This window comes from Carassius gibelio, chromosome B24 (assembly GCF_023724105.1).
Source record: "Carassius gibelio isolate Cgi1373 ecotype wild population from Czech Republic chromosome B24, carGib1.2-hapl.c, whole genome shotgun sequence".
In the NCBI taxonomy this organism is placed as follows: domain Eukaryota; kingdom Metazoa; phylum Chordata; class Actinopteri; order Cypriniformes; family Cyprinidae; genus Carassius; species Carassius gibelio.
The window spans coordinates 3,906,714-3,921,925 of record NC_068419.1 but is presented as its reverse complement, the minus strand read 5'-3'; the positions used below and the strand labels follow the sequence as shown (position 1 = coordinate 3,921,925).

The following is a 15,212-nucleotide window of genomic DNA, read 5'->3' as shown; positions in this document are numbered from 1 at the left end:
AAATTGTCCAAAATACTTTAATCTGGTGCTTTTTTTATGTAATGTTCAATATGCTTAGTGGAGTACAGGTAGCACTTCTTTATGTGTTTCTCCATGAAGTGCATTTTTTTGCATTCTCATATATCCTCATTTATCTGCAGATTATTAGATCAAGTAAGATGTTCTCTACACTGTATAGCACGGTGTGTGAGGAGAACTATCAGAGAACGCATGAGGACATATGAGTAATGCATCAGCAGTAAAACTTTCATTAGGAGCACAGGAAGTGCTATATCTAGCCATTTATGATGTCGAAAAAACAAAAACAAAAAAGTTGAATCCTTCACTTGATCCATATGCTTTATCTCAAACCTTTTCTTTTAATGGCTTTGCAAGCTTGATGCTGTTTTCCAGATGGCTATGTACCATTATAAATCCGTCTTGCATGTCAAGCAACTATTTTATGTTACAATATGAAGATTTAGTTACCTGCTACCTGATTTTCTGTTTCAGTATGTACACGGTTGCCACTTGGATGAACATTAGATGATGGTGCCCACTATCTAAGGTGAATAAAATACGGTATTAAATTAGATTTTTTGTTTTTGTTTTTGTTTTTCTCAATGAACAGGTTACAGTGGAAGCATTTTCAGTAGTTTCATATGAATATGCATTTGGAAAGCTGCACACATTAAATAAATTCAAGTGCTATTGTTAAAAAAGCTGTTTGAAACAACGCAGAACTGAATAAGTTTATTTGTTTCATCAAACTACCTATATATAAAATAATTCAGCAATACGAGCATTTGATGTCATGTCCATGATGCTCACTCAAGACCACAAGACAAGTTTGCCCAAAAGTCCCTTGTTCGTTCTTTTGAAGGACTAAGCAAAAGGAGAAAAAAGATGGGGTTATTTTGGCGATGGAGATTAAGGCAGAGGGGGGCTTTTTGTCATTTGTGCGAGACAAGCCATTCATCCATCCCCCGTTCAGAGCCCAAAAAAAAGGCTGGTCCCAGAAATTAGCAGTTTCAGCTCAGCAGCAGAGGCGTCGGGCTGTGAAGGAACAGAGAAATTGACTAATTAGCAATGCGCACTAAAACTTGACGGTTCTCTCCATAACGCAGAGAGAAAGAGAGGAAAGACTCGCCTTTTCTCCTCTCCTCTTTTTCCATAGATGTTTGAAATCGCAGTCATTTACGCTCGACAGTTTTTACAATAGCCTTGAGCCATAATTTTGCGAGTCTCTCCAGCATCCATACCCCTGCGCGGTCTCTCTCCACCGGCCATGCGCGTCCGTTTCTCTCCCCGACCGTGGATTTCCTATTACTCTCGTTACGACTCACTGAGCCCCAGGCCCAAGGATAATGATGTGTTGTTTCTTGGTAGCATAATTTGTCACACGTATATTTCTTCTTCTTCTTCTTCTCTTGCAGAAAGCACACGGCTCCTCTCACACTCACACACACTTCTTCTTCTTGTTAATTCAGAGGAAACATAAATGATCAATGATCTTGAATGAGTGGGGATCAATGGTTAGGATTCTGATCCATCGATCATAGACTTTTCCAACAGGACCGAACAAAGAAAGTGCACTGAAGGAGCCGCAGCTTTACTTTTCTTCAAGTCAGGTAAGTTTTGGATACCTACTACTAGCATTAGGCACGGGTGCGCACTGTGCGTAAATGTGCCACGGGCTGAAAGTTGCCGTTTCTTCTGCTGTTCTGCCTCAGATTGGGCGAGAAATACCGCGCGTGTTGTTGAACGGAGCGATTGCATTGTGTTGTTGCCGACCAAAGCGATGCGCAACCGCACATCTACGGTGGTGATGATGCTGATGTTGCGGGAGACAAACTAATTGCTTTTGTATCGCATATCAGGGGAAACGTGTGCATGCATTTATGTCTTGTAAAGGAGTGTGTGTGTGTATGTGTTCGCGTGGCCGGATAACAGATAGCGGGCAGTTTGTCGGCTAGATCTTGGGCTTTGCTTTCCAACAACCAGGTGTAGTTTGTTTCAGCCCGCAGCGACCATCGGATTTGACGTGCTCGCGAACGCATGCATGAGATATATAGATGGGTATGCAAGGATGCGTATGGTTGGGAAATGCATGCGCTTGCATGCTGCAAACTTAATGCATTTGCATGCACGCACGATGTGTGTATATACTATATATATCCGCACAAATCTAACTTGCATGCATGCAATGAATGAGATACCTTCAGAATGCATATGTTTTTATAAAACCAGCTGATGCATTTCCATGCAGTGTAGTGCACCAATGGCATTGTTTACTCGCAGGAGGTGTGCGCAGCCCCGAAGTCATGTCCAGATCGGGTGACCGAACCTCCACGTTTGACCCGACTCACAGCGACACTCTGCTGCACGGTCTCAACCTGCTGTGGAGGAAGCAGCTCTTCTGCGATGTGACTCTGACGGCGCAGGGACAGCAGTTCCACTGCCACAAAGCCGTGCTGGCTTCCTGCTCGCAGTACTTCAGGTCCCTGTTCTCCACGCACATGCTGAGCAGAGAAGACGGGCTGGCGGCGAAGGACCAAGGCAGCAGCGGCACCCCGTCCTCCTCCCCCGATGACAAACTCCTGCCCAGCCCGCGCTCCACCATCAACAACCTGGTGCTGCAGGGCTGCTCCTCCATCGGTCTACGGCTGGTGCTGGAGTACCTCTACACGGCCAACGTGACCCTCTCCCTGGACACGGTGGAGGAGGTGCTCTCCGTCAGCAAGATCCTCAACATCCCCCAGATCACCAAACTCAGCGTGCAGTTCCTCAACGACCAGATCTCGGTGCAAAACTACAAGCAGATCTGCAAGATCGCAGCTCTGCACGGGCTGGACGAGACCAAGAAGCTCGCCAACAAGTACCTGGTGGAGGACGTGCTCCTCTTGAACTTTGAGGAGATGTGCGCCATGCTGGACGCCCTGCCTCCGCCCGTGGAGTCGGAGCTGGCGCTCTTTCAGATGTCCGTGCTGTGGTTGGAGCACGACAGGGAGACCAGGATGCACTACGCTCCCGACCTGATGAAGCGTCTGCGCTTCGCCCTCATCCCTGCCCCAGAGCTGGTGGAGAGGGTGCAGTCGGTGGACTTTATGAGGAGTGACCCGGTGTGCCAGAAACTGCTCCTGGATGCCATGAACTACCACCTGATGCCCTTCAGACAGCACTGCAGACAGACCACAGCCAGCAGGTAGGATCTCCTGCATCAACTTGACACGTTCCCAACTGTATGTTTTTGGCTAGAAAGTAGTCTTTTTGTTTTAAAAATCGAGTTTTTAACATATACATTTTAACAAAGGGGTTATGTCCATGGAAACTTTTGTTATAGACAAGAAAAATAAAAGAAGAACAATATTAAGTATTTGTATTTTCACAGTTTTGTGTGAGAGGAAAGAGTCTTTCTGTATATGTCAGACATGAGTACAGTATGTAAATGTAGAGCACCACACAACACGCCGTGCACGTGATCACGCCAGGCTTGTGGCAGGTGTCAGTAAACAGATCAATCTCACTAGTAAAGATCTAATGTGTTCTTACATGCTGCACAGTTTACTTGTAAAGTGAATTAGATTAGATTAGCAATCTTTTGTTGCAATATCTGATCCCATATTTGTTCACACGGTTTCCACACTTTGCCTTATCTGTGAGATCCTCTTTCTATTCCTCGTAGTGCTGTTTCAGGGTTGATTAATTTCAGCACTGTTGCAAGCTTGCATACTGCAGACATTATTGCGGTCTGCAGATGGGATAATTAGCAGGAATAGGTGACCGTGGAATAAACTGGAATCAGTTGTTGGAGAATATGAGCGAAAGAGACATTGTTTGCAACGAGATAATCTCATTTGAAATGTCACTTTTTCAGTTCTGAAATCAGGAATTAAGATTATATGAAAGTCAATAGGGCGTTATATGTATATTAGTATGCATTAGCTAATAGAATTCTATTGATAACTTGTTTGATTGTTATTATTTGGCAATCACGTCACGTTATTGCGTAGCAGCACTCTTCACCTGTTCTGTCTTGCCAGTGTTAATATCATTTGCTGAGCATCATGATACTAGTGTTGAAGACTGTGTAGTTTCATTGTCCACGGCTGGAGATGTTCATTTATTTCCCAAGCTCAGTCTCACAGATCTGAAGGTATTGTAAATATTGAACATCCAGACTTTAAAGCACTTATTAAATCTATGATTTCAACTGCACAGTAACTATATTTTCTTTAACTATTGATTAGATATTAGTTGATTAGTTTAATTAAATTACTGGATTGACTGACTGAATGGATGGATGCATGCATATTCAGCCAAGATTCGTTAAAAGCATTTCAGTGTTGACAGCAGTCACATGCACAACTTTGGCCGACAGGATTACAACAGAAAGGCTGTCAAGACCTTAACATGGTTTGAATCACAACCACACATCTGATTTTGTCAATATTCCCGGTATAAGAGTTTGTAGCCTTATCACATAACATTTACATTTTAAAATTCAAATTTATGCATTTAGCAGACGCGACTTACAGTGCATTCAGGCTATCAATTTTTATATATCACGTGTTCCCGGGGAATCGAACCCCCACCTTACGCTTGATAGTGCACTGCTCTACCAATTGAGCTACAGGAACACTTAAAACTTTTAAAGCAAACAGCTGTAAATAAACATGAAATGTTACCATATTCAAACATGTTTATTTTACTATTTAAAATGAGACTTTGTAGTAACCAGACATAAAAATACATCCTGCATTACTGTGTACTTGTGCATCGCACACACACAGATCCTAGGGAAACTTCATTGCAGTGGGGCTTATTGATTCTAGAACTTAAAAATGAAGTGGTTTCTCTTTCTGAGGGTGGTGATAGAGTCGTTCAGCATTAATATTCTCCCATGTTCTCTGCTCGGCTTGCTGTCTCCCTCCTTGTGTTTGTACACGCGTTTACCTTGTCGTGGCATCTCATTCAATATGTCATTGCTCTGCACTAATAACAGCTAATGACAGAATTGTTAATGAATCTGTTTCTGTAACCCAGGATTCGTTCAAACAAACGGATGCTCCTGTTGGTTGGAGGCCTTCCCCCGGGTCCCGACCGCCTCCCCAGTAATCTGGTTCAGTACTACGACGACGAAAAGAAGACATGGAAGATCCTTACTAGTGAGTGCCTTGCTAGCATGGTCTATTCTCTTCCACAGGAAGAACCCTGCCTGTGTCGCAGAGCAGAATAGAGCAAGAGCTTCCTGAGATGCAGGAGGTAATGATGTATCACTATCACTTTTAATGTAACTTTTTAATCAGAGCGTGACTGCCTTCACACCATTGTGGAGCTGTAACGCCTGGATTCGCTTGTGTGTGTTTTTTTCTTTTTTTTCCTCTGTCTTTTTGCATAAGCGTGCCGGCAAGATTAATTTTAATCTAATGATCTCTGGAAGATTCATCATCAGAAGATGACACGTATTCTTATTGAACTGCTTTATTAGGGCAAACCTTCTCGTAAGTGCATTTGTCTTCGCGAGCAGCAGGGAAGGAGCGCGAGCGGTTTGTGTGCTGCCAGTTGTTTGTTGTGTGTTTTGGCATGAGGAATTAGAATCAGAATTCCTGCAAGGATTGAAATCACAACAATGTGTCGGAATCTTGAGTGTTGACATCATAATCATAAAAAGTGATGTCATAGTTGTGTAATCTTGCAATGGAATGTGTCATTTTTAATTCTCAGAATGGAAATCCTAGCTAGTATGTTTCATTTAAGTCTCAACTTTGTCTCAGGTGTTTGTTCTAACACCGTGGAAAAAATCAAATGGACACAAATGAGCCACAGATTGACCTGTAGTTCATGTGAGTTCATGATTTACCTGGAAACAAAAGCAAAAGTGGCCTTTTGTAATTCATTTCTGTCTAAAAGAAACAATTGAAGGGATACTCCACCGCAAAATTTTAATTCGGTCATTTATTCATGTCGTTCCAAAACTGTACAGTATTCTTCTGTCCCTAAAAGAAGATATTTTGAAAAACGTCTTGGTGTTTTCTGTATTTTTATATTTTGGTCTATACAATGAAAGTCCAATATTGTTTAGTTCCCAAAATTCTTCAAAACTCTTATTTTGTGTTCTGCTCTAGAAATGCATACAGGTCTGAAATGCCGTGAGGGAGAGTAAATAATGACAGAATTTTCATTTTTACCTTAAATATCCCCTATATTAATATTGCTGGAACTCAAATGTTTTGATGAGTTCATACTAACATCTCTGACTTTTGATGATTGAGACATTGTTGAGATGTCTGAATCTGTAGAGGAGATTTCTCTGGTGAAACATCTGAGAAGCTGGAGACAGATCTCTTTTGCTCTACTTGTAATTTCATTGCTGTCTACAAGAAACAATCGAGGCACTTAAGATTTTTCTTTCCTAAGAATGTTTTCCTCAAAACAAATAGTCCGTTTATATGCAGTAATTTATCAGAGTTTTAAATAAGGCTCTTGCTTATGATTTCTGCGGCTAACTGTTAGCCTCAGAGCTAGCTGTTAATGGTTTAAACAGTGTGCTATTGTACAAATAATCTTTCCAAACTAGTACAGAATCAATCACTAACTGTTTGTACATGTGCTTCGAGTTTGTTCTTTGAAAACATAGGAGGTAACGTGTTTGCAGATAATCTTGGCAAAGGGAAACCTTTTGAAAGTTCAGTTTTATAGCACTTTTTAAGCCATATACCTGGAGTAGGCCTATAATCCTAAATTAAGTCTATATAGCATGTAATAACTCACAATGTATTATGATTTAATTAAAACGATTCTATAGTGTCTGTTCCTTACTGAGGCAAAACAAGGACATAAACGGACGTGCAGTCATTTTGTTTTATGGCTAAAATTGCGTTCAGTCATCCAATCACTGCATCGCTGAGGTGTGAGGCCTACAAAGACACCTTACGCTCCGAAACCTGCTCGTAAGCGTTTGGCAGCACGCATAACATTCATTAATGAATTACATCTGGATCTATATAACTTACACTCATAAGGTCATAGTGTAATGTCCTTTATTTCTGCCTCAGACGTCGAGTCTTAAATGGCCCATGGCCAGGCGGAGCGACCAAACTGCAAAATCATCCTGTGAACACACCAGCAGCCCCTTGATGTCGTTTGGGGTGTGCAGGTTATTAACATTCAATCACAACTTTGCAATGAGCCGAAACCCAAAAGGGGGGGAAAGGCGACTGATTAAAACCTTCATCAGCACTATTTAGGATGGTTCTCATCATGACTGGCTGCACCTCTCTGCTTCTATGGCTTTCTGCTCTGTGGTGAGACTGCCACCTAGTGCACAAAGTCTGCTATGGTCAGATTTGTGATGATTATTATGTCATTATGCCATTGGTTTAGTCCTTTATTAGATGTCTTACAGCACATATATATATATATATATATATATATATATATATATATATATATATATATATATATATATATATATATATTGCATTACATTGCATAAAGTCTATTTACAAATATTATTTACATGACAATGAAGCACCTTTCCTTCAAATCAATTTTTTCTTCTTTTTTATTATTCTCAATCAGGATTCACAATTAGTTTGTAATCAGCATCAATTAAAAGCAGAACAATAAACATTGTTGTGGTGAATAAATACTTAGATTGATACTACAATGAATCAGTGTTATTATATAGTTTACATTTAATATTTAACATTTTAATTTTAATGAGAAATATTCCCTTAGCAGCTAGCTGAAATAAAAACTTTTTATATTTTATTTAGTTTTAAGAAACTTTTATTTATTGTTTTTTATGTTCTTTCTGATGGATTTAGTTTTAGTTTCACTTTCAAAATATCAAATATATTCAAAATTCAAATATTCAAAATATCAAATATATTCAAAATTCTAATATTCAAAATATCAAATATAACAACGCTGCAATGAATTCACATTCAACATTTTTTTCATATTGCTGTTTATTTTTATATTTTTTATAATTTATTTTTTTAATCAATGCAAGCTTGTAATAATGATCCTAAAAAAAGGTGCTATAAGCATTAACATATTAACAATGTGCAAGACAGATGTTATTTTATTTAATAATCCTTGATAAGGTTAGTTAATATAAACACAACTGTTAACAGATACAATTTATTATTCTAATAATGTATTAGTAAATGTTGAAATAAACATTAACTAAAAGTATTTTCAATTGTTAGTTTACGTAGTTACCTAATGTTAACGAATTAAACCTGTTAGTAAAGTGTTACCAATTTTCTTTCTTTCTAAAGTTTTTTCTTTAGATTTTGGATTAAAATATGACATAAACATGCTCCTGACAGGTCAATACACTATCATAAACTATATCTCCGATATCTCAGCATGTAGGTTTGTTTTTCTGTGTTCATTTAAAAGCCTAAAAAACAAAGACCTAGTGAACTGAATTTCAGAATATTTGTGCCTTTAAAAGTCAATATCATAAATCTTCACAGTGTGCAGGTTTCTTATCAGTCAGTTTAGTAATATGATGCGTCTGCACCTGTGTAGATCAATAACAAAGGCCAGACTGTGACCTCCTGATCATTTGGATCATCTCACAACAAATCGCACGTGTGTCGAATCTGCAGCAGTAAATGTCAGCAGGCCACAAAAGCCTCCTGAGACGCCAAATAATAGTAAGATCTCTGTCAGTCAGTCTGGTTTTGTGTGCAGCGAGACAGTCAGGAGGTTCCCCTCGTGGGATGGAGCCGTGCGATTCATTCCGGATCCGTTCTCAATGGAAAGGCCTCTGTGCGTCAGACTCCAGTTAGATTGCAGTAGAAGAGGCCAATCGGAAAAAAGCGCGATTCAAGGCTGTCTAATTTTACAGCAACTGTGATCCATCAGGCAGCGGCGATGTGACGGTGGAAATGAATGATCGAGGCAGACAGGTGGCTCTTAGTGTACGACTGATTTACGCTGCACGGGCCCCGGACGGAGATTTATGGAGTGAAGATGATCATGTTCATTATGACTGTCACCTCACGACCATTTCTCTCTATTTCAACCGGGGGTCACTTTTACGGGAGCTGGAGAATTAGACGAGATGGAGACAGGAAAGACTAGTGCTGGATACAGCATGTACTGTATGTCCACAACAATCCAAAGCTGTTCATATGAGGAAATATGATTTGATTGGATGACTGCAAAAAAAATAAAAAATAAAAAAATAATAATAATTAAATTGCTTGTTTTATTTTTTTTATTATTTTTCTTCATGATTATTTTACTTTCTTTTATGAAATGTGCTATATAAATAAACTTGCCTTGCCTAAAATATTATTATATTAGTATATAAATTATTAGTAGATTAACATTAATATATTTAATAAAAAATATAAAAATTTTAGAAAATTAATAAATTACTAAAAATGTGTGTAAAATAGATTTACATTTGTTTAGCATTGCAAATTTAGCCCAATTAAACAATCTAGCTAGTTTGGGACCAAATGTTGGTTTGTGGTTATTAATAAAATTCTTATTCTTCTAGAATTCTTCATTGAATTTTTAAATTAGTCAAATGCAGACAAAACAGAAGAATATTTGGATTGCAGCATTGGATTGACTGTAACATTATCTATATATAAAGAGAGTATATATATATATATATATATATATATATACTGTAATACAGATGGGCACCAGTCTGTATAGCACCACCACATTACACCATATTTATTGTAAATGTTGATTTATGGATGCTGATGATCTAAAAATGGTCAAATGTAATTGGTCTTTCACTATTCGGGAGTCATTTTCAAGCATTCATCAGTTTCGTCTCTGTGTTACAGTAATGCCGTATAACAGCGCCCATCACTGTGTGGTTGAGGTGGAGAACTTCCTGCTTTTATTGGGTGGAGAAGACCAGTGGAACCCTAATGGTGAAGCTAAACACAATAACTTAATGTTATCACACAGATTGTTTACCTTATGATTCATCACACATGCCTGAAATGTGTTTCTAGTGTCTTTTTAAACAAGGTTTGTAATAAAACTAATACTGTATGTGTATCATCTTCACAGGCAAACATAGCACCAACTTTGTAAGCCGATATGATCCGAGATTCAATAGCTGGATACAACTACCGCCCATGCAGGAGAGGTATGATGCCTTCTGAAAATGACTTATTATTCATGAAATAATAAGAGCTCTTCATAACATGGCTATAATTATTTCTTAAGCCTTTGTGATGAATTTTTCACTCTTGGCTGCGACGGGGATATTTGCTGTAAACAGTCTCCACGTTGACTGATTTTAAGAGACGATCTTTTCATCTTGTCTTTGTTTCAGGAGAGCGAGTTTCTTCGCTTGCTGCCTGGATAAGCACTTGTATGTTGTTGGGGGAAGGAACGAGACAGGTTATCTGTCTAGCGTTGAAGCCTATAACCTTGAGACAAACGAATGGAATTACGTTTCGTCTCTTCCACAGCCGCTGGCTGCACACGCAGGCGCCGTGCACAATGGGAAAATATACATCTCAGGTTTGACGATACACCTCCTCACCCAAACAGTCAATTAATCAAAGTGTCTGAGACGTTACTAACAGGTGCCACTACAGAGATGAAGTCTACAAGATATTTTGAGCATTTACAATAAGTTTAGTGTTTCTAAGCAAAACAGTATGTTGAAAAAAATGTTGGAACGTATTTCAATTTGTCCTTTTTTTTTTATTTTTATCACAAAAGATAAACATTTTTCTTTGGTAGCGCATGCACTGATTAATTGTTCCTGTTCCTTCACAAACAGTAGAGCACTGTGCTTGCAACACCTAGGTCATGAGTTTGATTCCCAAGCAATATGTGAACTGATAAATCAGATTATATCTTTAATGCAATGTAAGTCACTTTGAATAAAAAAAAATAAAACCAGATATTTGTACCCAGAGAGGATATTCTTTTTTCCAAAAATACTAGTTAATGTTATCACACTCGACTAAAACCTACTGACTTTGCTCACACATGTTATATCTGCTTCCCAATTATTTCCTCATTGGATCATTTTTGTAAATGTAGGGGAATTTTTTCCTCCTTAGTTGTTACATTTAAAGTATATCCAGTCATAAATGACTAGTCTATATACAAAAAAAAAAAATAATAAATAATAATAATAATATATATATATATATATATATATATATATATATATTATTATTTTTTTTTTATATATATATATATATATATATATATATATATATGTATATATATATATATATATATATATATATACATATATTTCTCGTTATATTATTAACAAATATGTTTTTTTTTCAATTAGCACAGGTTATTCATCTCTTTTTGGAACTGACAGATCATAAGCCTCACTGATCTTAGCTTATGCACATCAGTTTTTGAATAAATTATGCCAAAATTATCCACAAATAATGCTTTTTTTTTCAATCAAAAACTAAGGTATACAAGCTCAGATCATTGCGGTCTATCATCAGTTAATTAAAAAAAAAAAAAAAACCTGTTGACAAAAAGGTTGAATCCAAGATTTGGTGATGATATGGCATATCCAAGATTTACAAGCAATTTTTGGTTCATTATTTTTGATCGGGAGCAACAAATTAGGTTTCTCAGCACACAGCAAGGGTTAAGAAAGTAATATCCCGTCAATTTTAATTCCATGTTGACTTAACGTTTTGTAAATCTCTCTTTGTGAATCTGTGTGCTTATCTTGAACCTGGTATTGTGCGTGTTATGCTTCAGGTGGCGTTCACAACGGTGAATACGTGTCTTGGCTGTACTGCTACGACCCCGTGATGGACGTGTGGGCTCGGAAACAGGACATGAACACCAAGCGAGCCATACACGCTCTCGCAGGCATGAACGACCGCCTCTACGCTATTGGGGGAAACCACTTAAAGGGTAATTTCTATAGCTGTAACCCAAATCTCAGCAGCGGTGGAGGCACATACTGTGTACGCAATAGTGATCAAAACAGTTTCTTGTGTGATTTGATTCCAAGAGTAAGAGCTTGGCATATACGCTTGGGGTTTCCCCTGATCTCTTTCTCTGTGTGTAGGATTCTCTCATCTGGATGTGATGCTGGTTGAATGCTACGACCCTAAAGCAGATCAGTGGAGCATCCTGCAAACGCCCATCTTAGAGGGACGCAGCGGGCCTGGGTGTGCTGTTCTTGATGACAGTATTTACTTGATGGGAGGCTACAGCTGGAGCATGGTAAACACATCTTACTCTTAGCGACAGATAGATAGATAGATAGATAGATAGATAGATAGATAGATAGATAGCTGTGTGTGTGTGTGTGTGTGTGTGTGTGTGTGTGTACTTGTTATACTACAATGATATACTACGGCCTGCGGTCAAAAAGAAAATGGTTAAAAATAGTAAATGACATTTATCTTAACAATGCAAACGGGTTTTATGAAAGGGGTACTGTGGGTTTAGGTTTAGGGGACACAAAATATAGTTTGGTCAGTATAAATGTGATAGAAGTCTTATGGAAAGTCCCCACATCTAAGAGAAACATGTGTGTCTGTGTGTGTGTCTGTGTGTGTGTGTGTGTGTGTGTGTGCATCCGTGCGTGCGTGTGTGTACTAGAAAATTTTATTTAATTATTAATTATTAAGTTAACTACTTTAAGAATTCATTTTTATCCATTTTTATTTTATTTAATATATAAAAAATTAACATTTTGTATATGTACTGTATGTAACATTTTTATTTTAGAGAAAAATCATGTAGAAAATTAAATTATTTTTAAGAAAATTAAAAATAACATTTTTCATAAATTAAGCTTATTTTGTATTTTAAAATTATGTGCATTTATTTACCATACCAGGTAAAAAAAATATATAAAAATGCAATAAAAACAAATTATTAAATGCCCTTTTATACAATCAAAAGTTGAAATGTGTCATTTTTCTTGTAAGTATTGCAGGTAGTTTTGTTTTCAGAAAGTTTTCAGTCACTCAGCATTTCAAAACTGGCTCAGCCAATGGTGTGAAGTTGGGGGCAGGACTATCTGTGTGACCAACCAATGGCAGATGGGTTCAGGAAACCTGTTCGGAAACAACCCCTATGTTTGCAATTCTGATAATGACAGTGCAGAAATTACTCAATGCACCCTTCACCTAAAATCATTTAGGATTTAAAACACTCTGGCTGGAAAAAAGAAACTTCAAGTTAGAGCTCTAACATTTTGATTAGGGTTGTCTTAAGATTGTACTGTACATCCATGAAATGCATAAAGAAGCATTCTGAAGTACTGAATAAAATACTGTATGAATAACTTATTAAATATCTCTTGCAGGGGGCGTATAAGTCATCCACCATTTGTTACAGCCCAGAGAAAGGCACATGGACAGAAATGGAAGGAGAAGTGGCTGAACCTTTAGCCGGACCGGCCTGTGCCACAGTCATACTGCCAGCCTGTTTACCATTTAACAAATAACTGTACAGAACGCCGAATAATGCGGCCGAGAAGAGGATGGAAAGTCAATCGCTAAAGGAATCAAATAAATGAGGAGACTCTCCCTGTGGAACGCCCCCAGCTTTTGAACAGGTGTTGATGAGGTGTACAGATTATTATTTTTTTACTGGTCTGACAAGAGCACTTTGTTTCTTTCATACCTAACAGTGTCAAACTGATATAATCATCGACTTCACGTATTTGATGCTCACGTGTGTTGACATTCAGCTGCTCACATTCAATGCTTTTTTAATCATAAACGTTTTGACATAGCACGCATTATTTGGTTTTAAGCAGATCGACGTACTTTGTGTTTTGTGGAAACCGCCGATCAAAGACAATGTGGAAGTGGGTTGACAAAGAAATATTCATGTTTTTACAAGCAAAACTCATGATTCTGTGTACACTGTGGAGTAGATATCAGCTATTTAATATATATCACACCATGTCTGCTTGTTAGATATTGTCACCATACTTGAGTGGCACATTGTTATTTGTACAGATGAGAGGGGAAAAAATGTCAATTATAAAAAAAAAAAAAACATTTCAGTAAGACACAAGTTATGATTTATTGTTTGAACAATCAGTATATTATTTATTTAGCCATGTGGTATATATGCATGGTGTGAAGTGGAAAGCTTATTGTGTTTTATCGTGGGTACATATTTGTTTCTGTTCATATCTGTTCATATCTCACAGTGCCTATTTTTAGCATCAGGCTGCTTTATTTCATAAAATTTCCCATTATAAAAATCAGACCTTTTAAATCGAGTCAAAATCATATTAATTATTGGCCTGATTGGTTTCTCTGAGACGTGATATGAAATCTGAATTTGTTGCACTGGTGTTTGTTGGCCCTTTTGATGATAAAAGGGAATGTTTTTCATCGTTGTAAATAATCACTTGCAGTGGAACATTTTTGTGCTCATAGGATTTATTCTCAAATCCTGTTATGTTCTTTACATTTAGTCTATGAAAATAAAACTGAATTTCTGGATCAATAATCTGTCTGGGCTCCCCCGCAACTACACAACACTCCTATCTAAAATTGTTTATGTGTGTTTGCAGTATTATAGCAACCTATTTCATTACAGTGTGCAATAATGTGTTAAATTTACTTATTGGAAAGTATTTTGTTAAGACAACATCAAACAAATCTAATAAAAGGCACAAGGAAACATAAAACATCTTGAGTGTTACTCAAGCATGCATGCTGTATATTTACTCTGAAACTCAGAAGAGAATTCACTGCAGGTCACGCTTCAAAGTCTGAAATACTTGCCGTCTGTTAATTAATTGATTTTTATATATATATCTATCAAACCATTGATATTGTAATTAATGATTGCATTATAATTTTAAAAAAAGGAACGTTTGTACTGGAGTTTTATTCATTCTTTCACTCAATTTAATTTAGTTGTTGCTAGGATTAAATTATAATGTGCATTTTGTTTTGTTTTTAAAAATCAATTGAATTGGATCTAAAATACAGGCATCTGTATTTCACTAGTGATCTCAGACTTTGCGACTCATTGTATACTGTATATATGTTTGCTTAACTAAAATGTTATTTATGCAAACAAAGTGGACTAATATGAACTAAAAATGATCAATAGTTTTAAAGAATCTGTCAATTCTGTTGTTGAATGTTTCTAATTATTTCTACATATAGGCCTACTGATTCATTAACAAATTACACACATTAATTCATTATGATTTAAATGAAGAGAAACACGAATTAACACATGCTATAATTTTT

The 15,212-nt window shown here is 37.3% G+C and overlaps 1 protein-coding gene across 3 annotated transcripts; it reads left to right on the top strand.

The window, feature by feature from the left end:
• Positions 1-1,026: 1,026 nt before the first annotated feature.
• On the top strand, positions 1,027-14,457 carry LOC128012955 (kelch-like protein 14). Of its 3 annotated transcripts, none has more exons than XM_052595561.1 (9): positions 1,027-1,610; positions 2,281-3,184; positions 5,026-5,147; positions 9,810-9,899; positions 10,042-10,120; positions 10,310-10,500; positions 11,728-11,886; positions 12,044-12,201; positions 13,295-14,457. In XM_052595561.1, exons 2-9 carry the CDS (start codon positions 2,304-2,306, stop codon positions 13,433-13,435), a joined length of 1,821 nt encoding a protein of 606 aa, XP_052451521.1. In that variant the 5' UTR covers positions 1,027-1,610; positions 2,281-2,303; the 3' UTR covers positions 13,436-14,457. The 3 variants fall into 3 exon arrangements, with proteins under 3 accessions (XP_052451521.1, XP_052451520.1, XP_052451519.1); XM_052595560.1 differs by lacking the exon at positions 1,027-1,610 and adding an exon at positions 1,874-2,058; XM_052595559.1 differs by lacking the exon at positions 1,027-1,610 and having other exon boundaries at positions 1,874-3,184.
• The last annotated feature ends 755 nt before the right edge of the window (positions 14,458-15,212 follow it).

What these genes read in the sequence shown, in the direction of transcription:
- LOC128012955 (XM_052595559.1), top strand. Translation starts at nt 2,190, where the DNA reads ATGAGATACCTTCAGAATGCATATGTTTTTATAAAACCAGCTGATGCA. An exon ending in AGACCAGTGGAACCCTAATG is followed by an intron (nt 9,900 to 10,041) that starts GTGAAGCTAAAC and finishes TCATCTTCACAG; the next exon opens with GCAAACATAGCACCAACTTT. An exon ending in TGGGAAAATATACATCTCAG is followed by an intron (nt 10,501 to 11,727) that starts GTTTGACGATAC and finishes GTTATGCTTCAG; the next exon opens with GTGGCGTTCACAACGGTGAA.